This window comes from Danio aesculapii, chromosome 12, assembly GCF_903798145.1.
Source record: "Danio aesculapii chromosome 12, fDanAes4.1, whole genome shotgun sequence".
In the NCBI taxonomy this organism is placed as follows: Eukaryota; Metazoa; Chordata; class Actinopteri; order Cypriniformes; family Danionidae; genus Danio; species Danio aesculapii.
The window spans coordinates 16,397,869-16,422,093 of record NC_079446.1 but is presented as its reverse complement, the minus strand read 5'-3'; the positions used below and the strand labels follow the sequence as shown (position 1 = coordinate 16,422,093).

Sequence of the window (24,225 nt, the reverse complement as noted above, 5' to 3'; positions counted from 1 at the left end):
ACGCTAACGACACATTAGGGCTCACGTTTATGGACTTACTACATTCACTAGGGATAAAGCAAAACGTTATTGGTCCAACCCATCGCTTAAAGCATACACTAGATCTAATTCTGTCTTTGGAATTGAGGTCATTGATGTAGACATTTTACCACAAAGTGATGACATTACAGACCACTACCTTTTACTATATAAGCATATAAGCTGTGTTTACCTGAAATTAACAGATCCGCTCCGATATATCGCCATAGTAGAACTATTGTTGTTCTATACGCAAATGACCTTGATGTAGTAACCAGCAGCATGGATGCCATCTTTACTAGCACTCTAAATACTGTGGCACCCATCAAACTAAAAAAGGCTAGAGAGAATAAAACTACACCATGGTATAATAGTCATACCTGTGCTCTCAAAAGAGCAACCCGTGCCCTGGAATGTAAATGGAAAAAAAACTAATTTAGAAGTTTTTAGAATTACGTACAAAGACAGTATGTCCAGCTATAGGAGGGCTCTAATATCTGCCAGGGCTGAGCACCTCCGCAAACTGATAGAAAATAATCATAACAATCCTAGATTCTTATTTAACACCATTGCTAAATTAACAAATAATCAGTCATCTTTGGAACAAAACGGTCCACGCAAATTAGTGATGATTTCATGAATTTTTTCAGTGATAAAATAGAAGGCTTTAGACCGAAAATAGGAGATATTAAACTTTCTGCACCGCCTTATACTTCAGATCCAGTAAACATCCCACCGAATCAAAATAACCTACAGTGCTTTAAAATCATAGAACAGGAAGAGCTAGATAAAATTATAAATAGTTCTAAACCAGCTATGTGTATGTTGGATCCAATTCCAACAAAATTACTGAAAGAATTGTTCCTGTTATAGGAGAACCTCTTCTTAACGTTATCAACTCTTCTTTATCTTTAGGCCATGTTCCAAATCCTTACAAGTTAGCTGTTATTAAACCTATTATCCTTCCTCCAATCAATGTACTCTCTCGAAATCAGGCAGTGTAGGAGCGAAATACACCTCCCAACTGAGACTGTCGCACCCTTGGGGATTTAAAAAAAAAAAAACAACGCAAAGCTTTTTCATTTTTTTCACAAGTGCATCACACGTTTTCTATAATCGATTTCTTTCTAGTAGACAATAAGTTATTAAATTATATTACCACATGCACTTATCATGCATTAGTTATTTCCGACCATGCTCCAATATCTATGGACAAAGCATTGCCCTCTACTAGATCATCACTTCCTATATGGAGATTCTGTTCCCACAGACTGTCAGATAGCACATTTAAGGATTTTCTTTATTCACAGATCAATTTCTACTTCGAGCTCAATCAGACTCCAGACATTACCTATCACACCTTATGGGAGGCCTTCAAAGCATTCATTCATGGCCAGATTATTTCGTATACTTCACAAATGAAAAAAAACGAAAAACATCAACTCACTAAATTAGCTGATGAATTGTCTAAGTTAGATGCCTCTTATGCCTCTTTACCTTCACCTACCCTCTACTCTAAAAGAGTTAAACTACTTTCAGATTACAACCTACTGTTGACAGAGCAAACTGAGAGGCAACTTAGACAATGTAAGCAGTGCCTTTTTAAGCATGGGGATAAGGCAGGGAAACTTCTGACCCACCAGGTTCGGTCAGCTAGTGCATCTAGATGAATTTCAAGCACTAGATCCCCAACAGGTAAATTAATAACAGAGCGAGCTGAAATTAATTCAGTATTTTTACAATTTTACGCTCAACTCTATGCTTCAGAAAATTCCTTAAATAATGCAGCAAATTTAGATGTCCTCAATTTATTGGAGTATCCCTCAATTGACAAAAGCACAGCTAAAGAGTTAGGGGTTCCAATTACAGAACAAGCGATACATGCGGCAATAGCATCCATGTAATCAGGCAAATTTCCAGGCCCAGAAGGCTTTACTGTTGAACTTTATAAAGCATTTGCCTCTGTTTTAGTTCCTATATAAGTAAGACTTTATAACGATTCATTTAAAGTAGGCTCCCTCCCCTCTACTTTATCTGAGGCCTCTATTTCTTTACATGCTTAAAAAGGATAAGGATCCCACCTCATGCAGTAGTTATAGACCAATATCAATGCTTAATATAAATTTCAAAATTGTTCCCAAAGTTTAATGTTTTCGCCTTCAACGTGTTTCACCCACTTTTAATTGCTCATGACCAGACAGGCTTTACCCCAGGGAGACATTTTTTTTTTAATACCCGGAGGCTTCTTAACATTCTCTTTTCTCCACTTTCCGACTCACCTGAAATTAATTTGTCCCTAGATACAGTGAAGGCCTTCGATACGGTGGAATGGGGTTATCTGTTTTTTGTTTTGGAAAAGTTTGGGTTCGATTCTAGCTTTATATCTTAGATTAGACTTTTTTATTCTTCTCCTATAGCATCTGTACACACAAATGGTATGCGTTCGGCTTCTTTTTCTCTCCAACTTGGAACACGTCAGGGCTGCCCCCTTTCTCCTTTACTTTTTAACTTAGCTATAGAACCTATAGCCATTTGGCTTCGTTGCCACAATGACTTTGAAGGAATTAAACGTCATGGACTAGCCCATAAACTTTCTCTATATGCAGACAACCTTTTATTATTCATTTCGAACCCTGTCACCTCTATGCCCCAATTTTGAATATCTTAAGACAAGTTTAGCCAACTGTCCGGCTACAAAATAAATTTATAAAAAAGTTGACTTTTTTGTTAATTCTCAATCCAAAAAACTCCCCCAATCTTCCTTGCCCTTTAAAATAACCTCTGATGGCTTCAAATATCTAGGAGTCTGTTTTACAAATTCTTACAATACATTATTTACAAATAACTTCCAACCGCTCGTGGATAAATCAAAGCTGGACATGTGCAGATGGTCCTCCCTGCCTTTATATCTTGCAGGTCGTATAAATCTTGTAAAAATAGTTATTTTGCCTAAATTTCTTTATCTTTTCCAACATTTACCAATTTGTATAAACAAATCATTCTTTAAAAGCTTTGATGGTCTTTTACACTCATTCCTGTTGGGAAATAAACCTGCTCGCCTTAAGAAGTCAATCCTACAACTCCCCAAGGCTAAGGGAGGCCTAGCACTCCCCAATTTTCAGCTATACTATTGGGCTTGCAACATTCATAAGCTTCTTTATTGGAACAATGAAAGTAATTTTGAAAACTGTCCACCTTGGGTACATACTGAATCTTCATCAACAAAAAAAAAATCCCCTATTCTGTTGTGTGTTCTCAACTTCCCTTAGCTATAAGTAGTGTTTCAAAAAATCCAGTAGTGACAAATACCCTCAAAATTTATATGCAGTTTAGAAAACACTATGGCCTACATAGAGGTTCTACCCATATGCCAACAATGTAATGCCTATTGTCCAAGACCATTTGCGCGAAGCCCAACGCGCCCAGCAACGAATATATAACCGGCCAGCCCAACCAAGAGAATTCCATCCGGGTGACCGAGTGATGATTCTTATACCCACCACCACATCAAAGTTCTTAGCATCATGGAAGGGTCCATACACGGTGGTTGAGAAGGTGGGTCCGGTAAATTATCGGGTACGTCAGCCGGGACGAAGGCGGGAAGAACAACTCTATCACATAAACCTAATGAAACGTTGGATAGCACCCCCTGGCACCCTGGTGGCCTTTACAGAGGAGAATACACCAGTGGTCCATATAGGAGAACAGCTCTCTGCTGCCCAGAAGGGGGAGCTCCAGGCCCTGGTTGGTCAGTTCAAGGATGTGTTCTGTGAAAAACCGGGCCGAACGTCAATCATACACCATGACATTATACCCCACCGGACACCATCATCCGGCAAAGGCCTTATCGAGTGCCAGAAACTCGCCGGCTGGCTATAAACACAGAGATCGAAAAGATGTTGAAGTTGGGGATAATCGAACCTTCACGCAGCCCGTGGTCCAGTCCTGTAGTAATGGTACCGAAGCCCGATGGCACCCGCCGCTTCTGTAATGACTTCAGAAAGCTGAATGAAGTGTCCAAGTTTGACGGGTACCCCATGCCCCGGGTGGATGAGCTGCTGGACAGACTGGGTGGAGCCTGATTCATTTCAACACTGGACCTCACCAAAGGTTATTGGCAAGTGCCCCTTAGTCCGGAGGCCAGGGAAAAAACCGCATTCTCTACACCCGGAAGACACTGGCAGTACCGGGTTCTTCCCTTCGGGCTCCACGGGGCCCCAGCCACATTCCAGAGAATGATGGACATCTTGCTGCGGCCCCACCAGCCATATACAGCAGCTTACCTCGATGATCTGGTTGTCCACTTGGAGTCATGGGAAGAACATCTATCCCGCCTGCGGCGGGTGCTGTTGGATCTGCGACGGGCCGGACTCACAGCAAACCCCGGAAAATGCCATCTAGGTCTAGAAGTAGCCAAGTACCTGGGTTTCCATATAGGAAGAGGCCTCATTCAACCACAACAAAGCAAAGTCCAAGCACTGCAAAACTCCCCACAACCAACAACAAAAACCCAGGTACGTGCATTTCTGGGGTTAGCGGGCTACTATAGATGTTTCATCCCTAACTTCTCATCCTTAGCCAACCCGTTGACAGACCTGACCAAGAAGGGACAGCCGGAGAGGATAAGATGGAGCCCAATAGCAGAAAAGGCGTTCCAGGCACTAAAGACAGCACTCACATCTTCTCCAGTACTACACGCACCAGACTTCAGCTGCCCCTTCATCCTCCAGATGGATGCTTCCGACTCGGGCCTGGGGGCGGTCCTCTCCCAGGTCCATGACAAAGAAGAACACCCCATAGTATATATAAGTCGGAAGCTCACAACAGCGGAAGCCAAATACGCAACAGTGGAAAAGGAGGCCCTGGCAATCAAGTGGGCAATCCTGGAGCTGAAGTATTACCTGTTAGGAAGACCGTTCACCCTCGTAACAGATCATGCACCCCTCCAATGGATGGCTACGGCAAAGAATAATAATGCTCGGGTAACCAGATGGTTTTTATCACTCCAGGATTACCACTTCAACGTTCAGCATCGAGCCGGGGCCTCCCACGGAAACGTGGATGGGCTGTCACGATTATGGTCAGGATGGGCAGGTCTGTGGGTGGGGGGGGGGGGGGGGGTTGGGATGTGGCGAGTATACTGATGCAATGTCGCCATGGTCCCATATTCATCCCAGCTGCCTTCTCATCACAGTGGATCAACCACAGCTGGGAGTCATTAAGGGACACAGATATAAGCAGCGTCGGAACAACCAAGGGTGAGCTTCATTTCTACCAATGACTCCCGAGCTAACCTCTGTGTCTCTCTCTCTCTATCCCAGCGGACTCACCGACCAACCCATCACGGCCCCACTCTCTATCCCCGGAGCACCTGCACGCTTCCTGGCCAGAAGAGCACCTTTACACCCCTATTCACTTTACACTATACCTGTAAATAAATCACCCTCCGGGGAAAAGTCTGTACCACAACCCTCTGTGTGAGTGTTTTCCCTCTAACTCGCCACAATATGTTTTGGACATGTCCACAGTTAGCCACCTTTTGGTCAGATATTTTTAATACATTTAATAAAGCCCTTAAAATCAATATACAACCTGATTTGACAGTCTGTGACAGCAAGGTTCTTGCCTTCACCACAATTCTAGCCAGACGTGCCATACTTTTAAAATGGAAACACACTTCCCCCTACACATGACAAGTGGATACAGGACATTTTTTACAGTATCAGACTTGAAAAGCTGAGATGCTCACTCTCTGGCTCACTAGATTCCTTTTATAAGACTTGGGATTCCTTTCTTGATTACATCAAAGGCCTGCCTATTACATCTGGTGCTGGCAAGCTGTAACATTTACCATTTTATCAGAAGGTTTTATTTATTTATTTTATTCATTATTATTATTTTAATTATTTTTTTCCTATCTGTATCCAGTTATTCTAATGTCATGTGCTTATGTATTTAATTTTCTCAATTTGGTATTTATGTATTTATTGTTTTGTTTAGTTAATGAATGAGAGGTTAAGGAGTGGGATTAATAATGGACAATAACATTACTGTTTACCTCTCAATATTTAATTTGTATTGTCATACAAAAGACCAATAAAAAAGATTGAAATAAAATTCCCACAATAAAATTTCCATTCCATTTCCATCATTGTCTTTTGCTTGAGGACCAGGACCAATTCGAGATTATTCTAAAATCTGTCTAAAACCTATTACCCCAAGTCTATGCATAATGTAGCATAACCAACACTAGGTCTGCACAATATTATATTAATAATATTTTTATGGCGAATTAACAATAATATTTCCCAGTGATGGGTTGCAGCTGGAAAAGCATCCGCTGCGTAAAACATATGCTGATAAGTTGGCGGTTCATTCTGCTGTGGCGACCCCTGATTAATAAGCAGCAATCACTAGTATGGGTATCTGCAGGCCAGCGGGAGGTTGGAGATAAGTTAAAAGTGCTCATTTACAGTTTATTTGGACCCAAGGAAATTTGTCAGGAGCACCCGTGTCTGTTTGACGTGTCATCTGAGCAATTTCACAACTGGGTCGAAAAAGAAAAAAAAAACCCTTTTAAACCCAGGTGAGCAAATATGTACATTTTCTACCCCACTAAAGGCTTCTGCGATTCTTTCTATTGAAAAGTCATGCAGTGTGAAACCCCGTCACCGATCCAACTTGCAGTGTAAACAAAGCAGCGACAAACCGCTAGCCCAGATAGTCATGCAGTGTGAATACATCTGTGACACGATTATTTTGAAAATCATGCAGTCTGAACTCTGGATTATGTGCATCAGGGCCTTTCCAGCAACGTTTTTTTTTTTACGTGCATATCCTAAACGCGCATAAAATAGGAGGTTGGAAACATAGCTACTGTCTGTCTCTGTTTTTGTATGAACGCCGTCTTGGCCGCACTCGGGCCATGTGCACGAAGTCCGGGTGTGTGAAGCATGTGCTCTCTCGTCCTGGTGTTTGTTTGTTTTGTTCGTGGCAAGCTGTTTTATTTTCACAACAACATAGAACATTAACAACATCCAGTCATTTATTTTCTTTTCAGCTTAGTCCCTTTTTAAATCAGGAGTCACCACAGCGGAATGAACCGCCAACTTATCTAGCACATGTTTTACGCAGTGGATGCCATTCCAGCCGCAACCCATCACTGGAAACCATCCACACACATACACTACGGACAATTTAGCCTACCCAATTCACCTATACCACATGTCTTTGGACTTGTGGGGGAAAGCGGAGCACCCGAATGAAACCCACACAAACACGGGGAGAACATGCAAACTCCACACAGAAATGCCAACTGACCCAGCTGAGGCTCAAACCAGCGACCTTCTTGCTGTGAGGCGAATGTGCTACCCACTGCGCCACCGCGTCTCCACATTAACAAAAGAACATCGTAAAATCTTTATGCACCCGCAGTGTTTTCAACAGCACAGAAAAACGAATAAACTTAATAAAAATAATAAAATTAATAGCCCTGCCCTAAATATTTTTCACATAAATTACAAATTTAGATTACAAAATGAAAACACAGACTGAATTCCTTTTAAGAACCAGCATAGGCTGTTTATTTTCAATCATATGTTTTGTTTTTTGTTTTTTGTTTTTTCAATTAAAAAAGCAGATTACCTCAAGTTGATTGCTTTATGGAAAATAAGCATTTAAATAGCCTAATGCTCTGCTGTAATTCTTATATCACAATTATTGATAACAATAGAAGTTATTATCTTAAAGGCTATGTCTTGAGCATCTGATTTTACCTCAGAGCTCGTGTGATATTATTTTCTCTGTCTTACTCACTGTGAGTTCAGGTGAGATGTGTTAAACTGTCCTCAGTAGCACCGAAACATCATTTGAAAAGCTGGTTATCTTCCTGGCAACCAGTGGCATTGCTAGACATAAAGCTCTACTGGGGCACTGCCCCCTCCTCAAAAAAAAAAAAAAAAATATATATATAATATATATATTATAATATAATATAATATATATATATATATATATATATATATATATATATATATATATATATATATATATACACTCTATATATTTTTTTATAAATATTTATTATAAATAAAAGTATTCTTGTTGTTATACAATTATTATTCTAAATTTTTTAAAATGTAACTGAAAAACAATGTTTAGACATAACTGGAGTGATATGCTAAGATCATATAAAAATCTTTTGCATAAATAATAATTTCATTTTAATGAAATTCTATAGAAAATTAAATAAAAAATAAAAAAAAGATGTTTTATAGAATTATCTGTTGTCTTAAACTTGACACATGGCAGATAATTAGGTTTATTAAGTCTTTACCTCCCTAACTCCTCATCCCTCCTTTTTGCTTCATACAAAAAAAATCTATCAGGAGGCATGCTTAGTAAGATCACCATCATATTGTTTAAACTTTAGTTTTGTCAACTAGCTAAACAAAAAAGGCCGTTACGCCGGTTTTACAACGCATGAGCGGCGCGTGACAAGCAAGTAGCCTACTTTTTTGGCACGCATGTTAACTACCGGGACTCGCACCGGCAGAAGAGCAGCGCGTGCGAGAGGCGCAGGGGTTCTCTGCGCACACGTGGAGATTCCTCAGTTTGCTTTTTGATTAAACACATTGCTTTCACCAGCATTGGTTCGGTAGCACATAGAGAATAACGTCTTTATTTTGGAATTACCACTCTTAATAAATACACTTGCATATGAAGTAAATCATATCTCAATGCATTTACTGGGGCACTGGAGATTTTTACTGGGACACGTGCCCCAGTAAATTGGGTCTAGAGATGCCCCTGCTGGCAACCATGGTATTAGAGATTTTAAAGAAAACTAATATTGCCTAAATTTAACAACAACAGATCTTATCAATGTCACATATAGAATGCCCTTAAATAGTGTATAGCCTATACATGATGGCAGGGGCATAGCGACTGGGGGGGACGGGGGGGGGGGGGGGGGGGAATATGTCCCCCGCACTTTTAGAGACAGACCATTTAGAAACAGGTGATTAATAATGTAAACCTTTGGATTTCATACAGCTGTCCCCCCCACTTTTAAAATGTCCACTACACCCCTGGATGTGTCATGGATTGGTCAGGCTCTCACGACCCCCACTCACGAAGATCACCATCACCTGACTTCTAATGAGCACACAGCTGCATCACATTCACGAGCACCAGATAAAAGCACAGCACTCCAGTCGCTCATTGTCCGGGCTCGTCTCGACGAAAGCGGACAACTGAGCGACCACTCAGCGTAGTCATCCTCAGCTAAAACAAACGATTTACTTACCTGTTCTCTTTGTATTCCTCCTAGTCTTCCTGGTCCTCCCGAATCGTCCTGTCTTCCAGTCCTTCCAAGTCTGTGTCATCCTCTGTCAGCTGTATCTGGTGTGTGCTGTCCATCCTCGTGTATTCCTGTTACCCAGCCACGGAGGAAAAGACCCCAACATCATTCCTGATCCTCCTGGCTATCCTTCATGTGCTCCTTGTTGTCATTTAATAAACACCCTAACGTTTCCTTACCTCTGTCTCCTGTCCGCTTCATAACAGAAGCCCGGACCCATAACGACGACAACATGAGCACCCCCGATCACCTTCAAGAGCTGGTGGACCAGTTGAAGCGGATTCTACAGCCACCAGCTCCACTTTCCAACGCACCACCAGCACCGAGCACTTCCGCCTCCACAGTTTCTTCTTCGGCCCTTCCTTCCAGTCCCATGGCCCGACCAGCGCCCTACTCAGGCGGAGCGGGGGAGTGCAATGGTTTTCTGTTCCAATGTTCCCTCATATTCGAAATGCAACCTTCTCTATATCCCACAGATAAGTCGAAGATCGCCTACATCGTATCTCTACTCTCTGGACCTGCACTTAAATGGGCTGAGACGATCTGGAACCAAGCCGGGCCGGTCATGAATTCCATCACTACCTTCACGGAGTATTTCAAAGAGGTGTTTGGACGTTCTGATGGGGAAGTAGCCGCTGGAGAGCAGCTGTATCATCTAAAGCAAGGTACTCTATCTACACAGGAATATGCTCTCCGGTTTCGCACTCTAGCAGCTGCAAGTGGATGGAATGAGAGATCGTTGTTGACCACGTACCGGCTCGGCTTGGAACCCACTCTCCGAATCCAACTGGCCACATTAGATGATACAATGGGTCTGGAGAGATTCATCCAACATTCTCTCCGATGTTCCGATCGTCTCCGTTCCTATCAACAGGACACCATCACCCCCTCGTCTGCACTCCTCCAATCGCCTGAGTCAACAGCCTCTCCAGAACCAGAACCCATGATAATAGAGTCTGGAAGACTGACATCAGCGGAACGACAGAGGAGGCTGACCCGGGGTCTGTGTCTATACTGCGGTGTCAGTGGACACACCCGTATGGAGTGTCCCCTTCGTCCCATTCGGACTTCAGTGAGTGTATTCAGTACGAATATTGAACAATGTAAACCACTTACTACCACCGTACAAATAACTACTGCCTCTATTTCTCTCCTTGTCACAGCCCTCATCGACTCCGGGTCAGCAGGGAACTTCATCTCCCAATCCCTCTGTCGTCAACTCCACCTCCGTACTGAGGCGTCCTCGCATATATACCAGATACAACCGATAACCCAGTGCACTCGATCTTCGACCCGTATCCATCGACAATGCGAAGACATCCTTCTTCAAGTGGGGTTGTTACATCAAGAGAGGATTCAATTTCTGGTTCTGGAGGGTGCAAATATGGACATCATTCTAGGGCGCCCGTGGCTGGTGAAGCACGATCCCATCATCTCTTGGGGCACAGGAGAGATAATGAAATGGGGATCTGGATGTACACCTGCCTGTTTTCCAAATCTCCCTCTTCAAGGTCGGAACCCCATTTCTTTGTTTGCAACATCGGTCGAGAGCCCTCCTGAGAAGCAGTCTATCCACATTCCTAAGGAGTACAGCTCCTTTCATGATGTCTTCTGCCCCAAGAGAGCTTCCCAGCTACCGCCGCATCGGCCATGGGACTGCGCGATCGACCTAGTTCCAGATGCCCAGTTGCCAAGAGGTAGGATCTACCCGCTCTCGCTTCCAGAGAATCAGGCAATGGAAGATTACATAAGGGAAGCTCTGAGTCAGGGGTACATACGTCACTCCAAATCACCAGCCGCCTCAAGCTTCTTCTTTGTGGCCAAGAAGGACGGAGGGCTGCGTCCATGCATCGACTACAGGGTCCTAAATAACGGTACAGTAAAATACCGATATCCCCTTCCTCTGGTACCAGCCGCTTTGGAACAGCTCCGAGAAGCTAAAGTCTTCACTAAATTGGACCTCCGCAGCGCGTATAATCTGATAAGAATACGTGAGGGGGACCAATGGAAGACAGCATTCGTGACCCCTACTGGCCACTATGAATATGAGGTCATGCCTTACGGTCTGGTCAACGCCCCCTCCGTATTCCAAAACTTCATTCATGAAGTCCTCCGGGAGTTTCTTCACCACTGTGTAATAGTGTACATAGATGACATCCTCATTTACTCCCGGAGTGAGGCCGAACATCGCCAACACGTTGCGGAGGTCCTACACACATTGAGAGAACATCACCTCTACCTCAAAGCGGAGAAATGCTCATTCCACCAGAAGTCGATTCATTTCTTGGGATACATCATTGACCAAACCGGTATACGTATGGATGGGAAGAAAATTGAGGCTGTTCTATCCTGGTCAGAACCCACTTCCATTAAGGAGCTCCAGAGGTTTCTTGGGTTTGCTAACTTTTATAGACGGTTTATCAAGGACTACAGCAGGATTACATCACCTCTCACTAATCTCCTCAAGGGTAAACCCAAAGGACTGGAGTGGACCAAAGAAGCAGCCGCAGCCTTCCGCCTTCTTAAGAAGGAGTTCACAAGGGCCCCACTCCTGACTCATCCTGACCCAAATCTTCCTTTCGTGGTGGAAGTGGACGCATCCACCACCGGCGTCGGGGCAGTATTATCTCAACATCATGATACACCGCCCCGACTGCATCCCTGTGCCTATTTCTCTCGGAAGTTGAGCCCGGCGGAGCAGAATTACAGCATAGGAGACAGGGAGCTTCTAGCAATCAAGCTAGCCTTGGAGGAGTGGCGTCACTGGTTGGAGGGAGCCAAACATCCGTTCCAGGTGATCACAGATCACAAAAACCTCCAATACATCAAAGAGGCCAAGAGACTATGTCCACGTCAAGCCAGATGGTCACTTTTCTTCTCACGTTTTGATTTCTCCATTTCCTATCGTCCAGGACCCAAGAATCTAAGAGCAGACGCTCTCTCTCGTTTACACGAGCATCACGATCATGAAGAACTCCCAACGAAGATTCTTCCCGAACACATCTCCATTTGTCCGATCACCTGGAACGCTCCTCCAGTCGTTGCCACTCCGGAAGCCCCTGCTCCGCCGGGATGCCCTCCTCATCGGCAGTTCATACCACCTGAACACCGGGTAGATCTGATCCACTCCTTACATACCTCGCTAGGCACTGGACATCCAGGGATCAACAATACTCTCTCGCTAGTATCCCAACGATTCTGGTGGCCAAACATGGCAAGGGATGTGAGGCAATATGTTCAGGGCTGTAAGGACTGTGCCCAATCCAAGAGCCCACGTCATCTACCCGCTGGAAAGCTCCATCCCTTGCCGATTCCGAACCGTCCCTGGTCACACCTAGGAGTGGACTTTATCACTGACCTCCCTTCGTCAGAAGGTAATACCTGTATTCTAGTCATAGTAGATAGATTCTCAAAGTTTGTCAAACTAATCCCTCTGAAAGGTCTTCCCACAGCCTTTGAAACTGCCGACAATATCTTTAATCAAGTCTTCAGGTCATTTGGTATTCCAGAAGATATTGTGTCGGACAGAGGTCCACAGTTCATCTCACGTCTATGGAAAGCCTTCTTCAAGCTCCTAGGTGTGGCCGTCAGCCTCTCTTCTGGATATCATCCCCAAACCAACGGGCAGACAGAGAGGAAGATTCAGGAGGTGGGACGGTTCCTGAGGACCTTCTGCAGTGGTCACCAGAACTCCTGGAGCCAGTATTTGGGCTGGGCAGAATATGCCCAAAATTCACTGCGGCAACCCTCCACCGGACTCACGCCATTCCAGTGCGTCCTGGGCTTCCAACCACCGCTCTTTCCCTGGGATGGCGAACCATCTGATGTCCCCGCAGTGGATCACTGGTTCCGGGAGAGCGAGAGAGTCTGGGACGAGGCTCATCAACATCTGCAGAGGGCAGTCCGTCGAAGCAAGGTAACCGCCGATAGGAGAAGGTCTGAAGAACCCAGATACACACCCGGACAAAAGGTGTGGCTATCCACCCGGGACATACGCATGCGACTGCCCTCTCGCAAGTTAAGTCCCCGATTTGTTGGTCCCTTCACCATCGTGGAACAGGTTAACCCCGTCACCTACAAACTACAATTACCCTCTCACTACCGTATTCACCCTACATTCCACGTATCACTCCTGAAACCCTATCACGATCCTGTTCTTCCCTCCACAGAGCCTGACCACGAAGAGGAACCCCCTCCTCCACTGCTCCTAGAAGAAGGAGCCGTCTACGCAGTGAAGGAGATCTTGCGTTCCCGACGTCGTGGTGGCCAGTTGGAGTACCTGGTGGACTGGGAAGGGTACGGCCCCGAAGAAAGGACATGGGTTCCCAGAGCTGATATTCTCGATCCTAGTCTCATGGTGGAGTTTCATGAGAGCCACCCTGAGTTCCCAGCGCCTAGAGGCAGAGGGAGACCACCACGGCGTCGGAGGTGTCGGCCCTCAGGAGCGGGCCCTGGGGAGGGGGGTACTGTCATGGATTGGTCAGGCTCTCACGACCCCCACTCACGAAGATCACCATCACCTGACTTCTAATGAGCACACAGCTGCATCACATTCACGAGCACCAGATAAAAGCACAGCACTCCAGTCGCTCATTGTCCGGGCTCGTCTCGACGAAAGCGGACAACTGAGCGACCACTCAGCGTAGTCATCCTCAGCTAAAACAAACGATTTACTTACCTGTTCTCTTTGTATTCCTCCTAGTCTTCCTGGTCCTCCCGAATCGTCCTGTCTTCCAGTCCTTCCAAGTCTGTGTCATCCTCTGTCAGCTGTATCTGGTGTGTGCTGTCCATCCTCGTGTATTCCTGTTACCCAGCCACGGAGGAAAAGACCCCAACATCATTCCTGATCCTCCTGGCTATCCTTCATGTGCTCCTTGTTGTCATTTAATAAACACCCTAACGTTTCCTTACCTCTGTCTCCTGTCCGCTTCATAACAGGATGATGGCAAAGAATCAAGTTTTTTTTATTAAGATTGTTTCATCTGTCAATTGTAGTCTAGGTCTGCTCTTTACAGAAGCTTTTTAAACTGATGCGCACATACGGTCACAGTAGGCGAAAAGGCACATGTTGACTTTTCTTTAAAGTATTGGCTACTATAGCATATAATAATTTTTTACATAGCCTTTATAGCCAAGTATTGCATTACTTTGCATACTTTTTTAAGTTTATAAAGCTATAAAATAAAAGTCTCAGTTTGGTGTAAAGTTATCACATGTAAAACTCATTTAAGTCAATCGAAATTTGTTTGATTCCTAGATTAGGCTATGTAGGCTATTTTACAAATGGATCTTTTATAGGGACTATTAATAAATATCATTCTCCAAATGAAAAAAGGTTGGTTGTTTGCTGATTGTACTAAATCATCAAAACTATATCTGGTAATTGTGTTTATAATGGTGGGGTGCAGGAGCCCATTCGGAGCGAAAGAAAACCCTGACACTTTTGACTTGTGGCCATTTTCAAAGCAGAGCACATTTCAGTAAGTTTTGGTTTGCGGCTTCTTTCTCCACTTGTGCAAATAAAAGGAAGTGTTTATGACGCAGATCCAGGGCAAAGGCAATCACTAATAGCGCTGGTTTGGTATCAACTCATCTCTGTCAAACTGTATGTACTTCACCATAATCCTTGACAGACTGAAGACAATCAAGCCTTTCAACACAGAGTCCTTCTTAGACAGCTTTTATCTAATCACAAATCGTACAATCGTACAAAAGAAAAATCTAATAAAACTATGTGTATACTGCTATCTTTTTGATTGATTGGGCAAGTTTGGCTGGGCTAAGCCCACTCCTGTCCATACCTAGAACCAAAAAATCTGATTATTCCGTTTCAGTCTGACACAACATACACTGAACTGAAGCAAGTTTTTTTTATTAAAAAACACTCCTGAACTCACTGCAAGTGAGATGGAGAAAATTAAAGCACACAAGTACTGAGGTAAAATTAATTCTCAAGACATAATCTTTAAAATAATGACTTGTATTAAAATGTTTTTAACAGTTTATGATAGAGGTTTGTGATCCTCATTATTCGTAGATTGTAAGGAGTAAATGAGCAGCAGGGAATAAAAAACCTGGAGCAAAGAAAATAGAAAATACTTGCTGCTCTACTCCGCTCACATACTCTCGCATGGACAAAATGGGGAAAGCAGCAGCAATTGAAATCCACCAAACAAAACCCATTGCCCAACCCCATTGATTTAGCACTGATTTTAATACATAAAAGAAGTTTGTAGCCAAGGTGGAGTGTCACCCTGTAATGAGCTGACAAGTGTGTGAGCAACAAGGATGTTGAATAGGCAATAGTATTTAATTTGTAGGGGAAGCTACACCCTCAGTGACACCAGTCAGAGTAAACAAACATGTTATAGCGATTAATTTAGTACTCAGGTCAGGGAAACATATACCCTGCAGTGAATAGCATCACTGCATATGGCACACAAGTCTAGAGAAAAATGCAATACCTTTTTAAGAAATGGAGATACCCATGAGGAGAAATATTGAGAAAGGCTGCCTAGCCTTTTGATCTATTTAGAGATATTACATCCAAAAAACTACCTCATAATTTATTATCCCTCATGGTTATGAGTCCCTGTCTTCTATTAAACAAAAAAGAAGATACTTTGAAAAATGCTGATAGCTGGACCCTACTGGCTTTCATAGTAGAAGAAACATAACCTACTTCAGAAGTCAATGGCTTCCTGCTTCCAGGATTTTTCTGAATATCTTTTCTTTCAGAAGAAGAAAGAAAATCAGAACAAATGTGAACATGGGTGAGTAAATGATGGCAACATCTTTATTTTGGGTGAACTATTCCTTTAATTGCAAGATGCAAATTCCAGGGACAAAGACTTCATCTAGAGAGGGCACCATCGGTATATACATACACACACACACACACACACACACACACACACACACACACGCACACACACACACACACACACACACACACAGTTGAAGTCAGAATTAATAGCCCCCCTGAATTATTAGCCCCCCGTTTATTATTTTCTCCAATTTCTGTTTAACTGAGAGATTTTTTTTTTCAGCACATTTCTTAACATAATAGTTTTAATACCTAATTTCTAATAACTGATTTATTTTATCTTTGTCATGATGACAGTAAATAATATTTTACTAATTATTTTTCAAGACACTTCTATACAGCTTAAAATGACATTTAAAGGCTTAACTAAGTTAATTAGGCTAACTATGCAAGTTAGGGTAATTAGGCAAGTTACTGTATAATGATGGTTTGTCTATCGAAAAAAAATTGTTTAAAGAGGCTAATATTTTTGACCATAAAATGGCTTTTTAAAAATTAAAAACTGCTTTTTTTCTAGCTGAAATTAAACAAATAAGACTAAGAAGAAATATTTTTAAAAATTCAAAGGGGGCTAATAATTCTGACGTCAACTGTATATACCCTCAATTTGCTGCTCTTTCTCTTATATGCACGCTTACCTTCAGTAAAGGCTCTGTGCAGACAGCTCAGTTTCCATGGTACAATGCTACTTCTTCGTTCAAAGTCTGCTCGGGGTGGAGTGTAGTTGTAGTGCAGATAAGCTGCAGGATCAAAACCTTGGTAACATGACTCCATGCAAGTCACCATCTTAATCTTTTCCAACTTCATCTTCTGTCTTTCTCTGTCTTTCTCCATTTCAGTTTCTTGAATCAACGTGTCTTTGCTGAAGACCACATTTATACCTGGGCGTGAATAAGGTGAAGTTTTCTTTGTACTTTCGTTCATGAGCAGTTAAATTAGATTTTTTGGGGTTTGTGCTTAGGGGCAGTCATTTCTTACTGTTCAATTTTATCTCTACAGATAATGGCAGTGTTCTGCCAACGTAACCTCTTGACTTTTTGGTTTGAGGCACTGATAATATCTTAGTTATCTTTTTTTTTTCAGTCAGATTACTTTTGGAAAATGTATATTTTTATGTATTAAGCATGCAGTTTATGTTTGGGATATGGCTCGCTTTTGGGTATATATATATATATTTCCCCAATTTCGGTTTAACTGAGAGTATTTTTTAAACACATTTCTAAACATAATTGTTTTAATAACTAATTTCTAATAACTGATTTATTTTATCTTTGCCATGATAACAGTAAATAATATTTTACTAGATATTTTTCAAGACCTTTCTATACAGCTTAAAGTTACATTTAAAGGCTTAACTAGGTTAATTAGATTAACTAGGCAGGTTAGGGTAATTAGGCAAGTTACTGTACACTGATGGTTTGTTATATATATATATACATGCTGAAGGTCCAGAACAACATCATCTGCAAATAACAGAGATGAAATCCTGTGGTCCCCGAACCAGACTCCCTCCGGCCCAAGGCCGCACCTTGAAATTACGTCCATAAAATTATGAATGGAATTGGTGACAAGGGGCAGCCCTGCTGGAGTCCAACATGCACTGGAAACAAATCTGACTTATTTACCGGCAATGCGAACCAGACACCTACTCTGTTCATACAGGGACTAGACAGCCCTCAACTCCCCAAGCACCCTCCACAGAATGCCACGAGGGACACGATTGAATGCCTTCTTCAAGTCCACAAACACATGTGGACTGGTTGGGCATACTCCCATGAACCCTCGAGCACCCTGGTGAGGGTATAGAGCTGGTCCAATGTGCCACAGCCCGGACGAAAAGCGCATTGTTCCTCTTAGACCCTAGGTTCAGACATTGGCCGGATCCTCCTCTCCAGTACCCTGGCATAGACTTTCCCCGGGAGGCTGAGGAGTGTGATCCCCCTATAGTTGGAGCACACCCTCCGGCCCCCCTTCTTAAAAAATGGGAACCACCACCCCAGTTGCCCAGTACAGAGGTACTGTCCCCGACCTCCATGCGATGTTATAAAGACATGTCAGCCACGACAGCCCCACAACATCCAGAGACCTAAGATACACAGGTTGAATCTCATACACCCGCGCTGCTTTGCCACTATGGAGCTTGAAAACTACCTCAGTGACCTCAGCTTGGGTGATGGGTGAGTCCACCTCTTCATCCCCAGTCTCTGCTTCCTCAATGAAAGACATGTCGGTGGGGTTAAGGAGATCCTCAAAGTATTCCTTTCACCGCCCGACCACATCCCCAGTCAAGGTCAACAGCTCCCCACTTCTGCTGTTAACAGTGTCGATTTAGAGCTGCTTTCCCCTCCTGAGGCGCCGGACAGTTTGCCAGAATCTCTTTGGGGCCGACCGATAGTCTTGCTCCATGGTCTCCCCGAACTCTTCCCAGGCCCGAGTTTTTGCTTCCACAACCGCCCGTGCTGCAGCACGCTTGGCCCGTCCATACTTATCAGCTGTCTCGGGAGTCCTGCAAGCCAACCAAGCCCTGTAGGACTCCTTCAGCTTGACGGCATCCCTTACTTCCAGTGTCCACCACCGGGTTCGTGGATTGCCGCCCAGACAGGCACCACAGACCTTACGGCCACAGCTCCTCACGGCCGCGTTAACAATGGAGTCGGAGAACATGGACCACTCAGTCTCCATGTCTCCATCCTCCCTCGGGATCTGGTCAAAGCTCTTCCGGAGATGAGAGTAGAAAATCCCTCTGACTTGAGGTTCAGCAAGACGTTCCTAGAGGACCCTTACAATACACTTGGGCCTACCAGGTCTGTCCAGCTTTCCCCCCTGCCAGCGTATCCAACTCACTACCAGGTGGTGATCGGTTGACAGCTCTGCCCCTTTCTTTACCCTCTTTACTCTTCCCTCCTTGTTCTCTGTAGTTAAAGAGTAAATACAGCATTTGGGGCTTGTAAATTTCATTGTGCATTGTTCCCTCCTTGTTCCCTGTAGTTGCAGGGTAACTCTTGAAGGCAGTGAAATAAATATACAAACACACAATATATTTCTTTACTTTGTAACCTTTATTTTACTAAGTAGGGATTTTAAAACACTTCATCGTTATCAAACATTGCCTCGTCTACCATTGTCTATACACTGTTAACCCTTACTGTAGATTATGCAGTAAATGACAGTAAAATAGCCAGTGTTTTGCTTTAATAAGAGGAAACAGTATTTTACTTTAAAAGGAGTAGGATTTGTATGAAATTGTGTAGTGCAAAGAATAAAGTACAGTCATTTACTTTATGTGCTCATTACAGGTAGTAACTGTGACTATAAATTACTGTCCCATCTACTCTGATGCTTTATATTGCTATTTGTAGAGCAATATTTCGAAATAATAATTTTCTTTCTCGAAATATATTTTTCTATATATAAAATAAATATTTTAATACTTTATACAGTGTTAGGTTGTGAAACGAGCCAGGTGAATAGTATTTAGCAGTAAATGCATTCATTTTTTGTTAGGAAACAGCAAAGGTTCCTATATGGGTCATTTTTGACTCATATTTTAAAATTGATGTACAAATACATAAACTGAACTAAACAGAAGTATTTGTGTGAGTTTAAAACAAGATATTTAATTAATAGCTGTAATTGTAAACAGCAAAATGCATTTAATTTAAAGCATCGGCAAAAAAAAATTGCTCAGCCAAGATTGAAATAACATAGGAAATTATTATGGGTCATTTTAGAACCCTGGTGTGCATTAAAAAGGTAGTGACAAAATAAAAAAATTAAAAAATTCAAAAAGTAAAAAAAGAAAAAATGATACAAGGCTTTGTGCTCACGAAATACTTTATCAAAGAATTCCTGGAATACTAAGTGATGAAGTTAAAATCTTGCAAAGATATAGAAAAAATCAACTTAGTCTGGTCACTTTAGACCCATGTTGTGTATCAAAGGGTTAATATCACTTTCTTTACAGATATAGTTCACAAAAAACCAGTCGGTTGTACAGTATAATACCATGAAATGCTTTCAGCCAATCTCACATAAACTCTGTAACATGCCTTGGCAAAAAAAATATATATATATCAACGTTTTTTATTTTTTTTTATTTTTTTAATATTTTTAACAAATATAACCTTTGATTTCCCTTCTTACATAAAACCTCACCATTAACAGAAAAAAATAATAATTTACAACAAACCAAAGGTCCACACACTATTAGGAGTCTTCTCAAATAACCAGTATTTTTCTACTGACAGCATAGTCAATGATTTTCATCTCTGAAATAGATGAGATTCAAGTCTGACTCCAACTTAGCTTCACTTAGCATTAGTAGTTGTAATAAAGTATGGCAAAGTATCTTAAGCTATCATGGAGAATCCTGGCTCCTGGTAGTGAGGTACCACTGACAAGGTAATTCATAAAGAACAGCTGTTATATCCTGTTCCTAGTATGATTCACAGACCTACTGATTGAATAATGAAGAAAAAAAACTGAATTGCAATTACACAATGCCAAATTTCACCTTGAAAGACATAACAGAAGGAGCCAGGTGGATGTCTAGAGGCAATTTATTACAAAGATGGGGGAAAGCAATGGACAGTTAAAGCCCTGTCAGAGGATAGTGGATATCTTAAAGGACAAAAAAAAAAAAAAGAGTAAGAAGAGATATGTATCTGTGAGATATGATTAGGTTTTACCGTTAAGACCTTTAAAAACAAATGATAAAATTATAAATTGAATTCTAAAATGAACAGGGAGCTATAAACAGAAGCAAAAATTGGTGTAATGTGATCAGTTCTTTTTGCCCTGGTCATTAGCTTTGCAGCAGCATTTAGTACTATCTGTAAGCAGGCAATAGATAACTGAGGGAGACTCAAAAACAATAGTCAGTGTGAGAAGTAAAAAAAAAGAACAAATACTCTCTTAACTTTGTTTACAGCAGTTTGACTGCCATCTTCATGACAAAGTGTTTTAAAGCATTGAGAAATTTTTCAAATTTTGTTTCCAAACATCACATTCATCTTCACATCTAAATATTGCAATGCAACCATATATATATATATATATATATATATATATATATATATATATATATATATATATATATATATATATATATATATATATATATATATATATCTACATATATGTATTTATATGTATATGTTAATAACATATTAGAGAAAAACATCATATAATATATATTTTTATTTGTTTTGCAGAAAAACAGATACAGTACTAAAGTGCTGCATAAAATGGAAAATAATTTTGGATATGTTAAATCTGATACAGTGAAATGCAATAATTAAATTGCATCCAGTCAGCCATATTCATTAGCCATAGTAAGGGTAGGAAAAACCCTATCACAGTAAGTGTGATTGTGATCACTTGAATGCTGCTGGATATTTATATACTGTAGGGTCAATTCAGGCTCTTTAGCTTCGTTTTTTCTTCGATTGAACCCATTGTGAAAGGGTTGTGTTTTACGGATAAAACCAAATTATCTTCTACCTTGAAGAAATATTGCATAATTGCAAATATTGTCTTTTTGTGTGTCAATCAGCCAAGCTAAGGGGGAAGTAACTGAAACTGCAATTCATCGAAATTCCACTAGTCCCGACTGCATATTAGAGCACATTTCTATTGACCCCAATGTAAAATGGCCAACTTTACAGCAGAAAAAAGGTTTTTACAGCCTGGTACAAAAAAAAAAATTATTCTGGTGTATATATTACTGTTTATGACAACTGTAAGGGGGGTCAATTTTTATTAACGTATTTTTATATTGTTTATATTAAGTTATATTGAGTCTGCATAATTAGGGGAATGCCACTTGAGTGACAGCTAGGTCTTGATGCTCGTCACATCACTGAACTCTGCATATACATACATACATACAATCTGACAGATTGATTAGCTGTAGGCTATAGAGCAGTCATCTGAAATATTGTCATACAGTGTTATGCCTGGATTTCATAAATAGCCTTGCATTTACTAACACAGACTATATTTGGAAAGTATTATAAGTATTTGGAAGTAATTTGCGTTTTCCTCCTGTAGAAAAACATCATAAGTACAATGTTTAGTGGCTCAATGTATTACAAAAGTGTTTTTAAAAGTCTAAACACTTTAGCCTGTATCTGATGAAAAAATTACTCAAGTAAATAGTTACTTTTCATTATATATATATATATATATATATATATATATATATATATATATATATATATATATATATATATATATATATATATATATATATATATGGTGGATAGAGTACAAAAATTTGTACTCAATTACAACTACTTTTACATTGCTGAAATTATACTCAATTACAAGTGTTATGAATGAGACACTCGAGCCGCTCTCTCCTTACCACCAGAGGGAACACTCACCCGAGCACTGACACATATACAAACTACATTACCCATCAGCCCACTTACAAGGAACTCAAGATTCCCAATGAATACTCTGACCTGACTGAAGCTTTTAGGAAACAAAAGGCCCATCAGCTGCCTCCTCATCGGCCTACAGACTGCGCTATCGATTTACTACCTGATATCACTCCCCCCAGAGGCGGAATCTTTCCATTGTCACGCCCGAAATCTGAAGCCATGCAAAAATACATTGACGAGGAGTTAGCCAAGGGTTTCATCCGGCCATCCACCTCGCCCGTAGCAGCTGGCTTCTTTTTTGTGAAGAAAAAGGATGGTGAACTCAGACCTTGTATTGATTACCGTGGCTTAAATGACATCACAGTGAAATTCCAATATCTATTACCCTTGGTTACTACTGCCCTAGAACAGTTGCGCAGAGCTAAATATTTCACTAAATTAGATCTATGCAGTGCCTACAACCTCATCCGCATCAAGGGTTGGGACGAATGGAAAACCGTGTTTTCTACATCCATGGGACACTATGAATACTGTGTGATGCCCTTCGGATTGGCCAACAGTCCCTCTGTGTTTCAATCGTTTATCAATGACGTTTTTAGAGACATGCTAGGTCGCTGGCTGACTGTATACATTGATGACATTCTGATTCACTCCAACACACTAGAGGAACATGTGAGTCAGGTGAGGTCTGTACTTAAACACCTTATTCAGTTTCAACTATATTCTAAGGCAGATAAATGTGAATTTCATAAGACCTCCACCACCTTCTTGGGGTACATTATCAGCCAGGAGGGAGTGGCTATGAATGAAATGAAACTCTGATCCAACAAACCACTCTTGATACACCACCTCCAGCTGAATGTCCGCCTACTCTAACATATGTGCCTGAGAACTATCGTAATCAACTTCTGCCGCTTATACACTGCACTCCCAGTTCTGGGCACCTGGGGATAACCGCCACCCTGCAACTACTAAAGAACCAATTCTGGTGGTCTACCATGACAGTCAACATTACCACCTTTATTAGGAACTGTACGGAATGTGACATGTCAAAAACTCCCAGATATCTACCTGCAGGCCTTCTACAGCCTCTTCCCATACCACAACGTCCTTGGTCCCATATTGCAGTTGACTTTATCACCGACCTACCCAATTCCCAAGGACACACCGCAATCTTCACCATCATCGACTGTTTCTCGAAATCCTGTGGACTTGTACCCCTGACCAAACTCCCCACTGCCTTTGAAACCACTGAACTCCTGTGTAACAATGTGTTTATGTTTTACGGACTTCCTGAAGACATAGTGTCTGATCGGGGACCCCAATTTTCTTCCAGAGTATAGTCAGAGCTTTTTAAGCAATTGAACATCAACATCAGTTTGACTTCAGGCTATCACCCAGTCTAATACACAGACAGAACGTTTAAATCAGGAGATCATTCGATTCCTTAGAACTTACTGTCATCAGAATCAGTCAGACTGGAGCAGATTTTTGATGTGGGCAGTATACGCCCAAAACTCTCTGCAAAAACCTTCTACTGGATTAACCCCCTTCAAATGCACGCTGGGCTACCAGCCACCACTATTTCCCTGGTCAGAAGAACCATCTGATCTTGCTTCAGTTACCGATTGGCT

General features: G+C 41.7%; 1 protein-coding gene across 1 annotated transcript in view; it reads right to left on the bottom strand.

Moving 5' to 3' along the window:
- The window catches only part of LOC130238860 (phenylethanolamine N-methyltransferase), a 66,854-nt gene extending 49,815 nt beyond the window's left edge, over window positions 1-17,039 (bottom strand). The window contains exon 1 of the mRNA XM_056469975.1: window positions 16,844-17,039. Coding sequence (XP_056325950.1) covers window positions 16,844-17,039 — 196 coding nt within the window. The remainder of the gene's footprint in view (window positions 1-16,843) is intronic.
- Window positions 17,040-24,225: the final 7,186 nt, after the last annotated feature.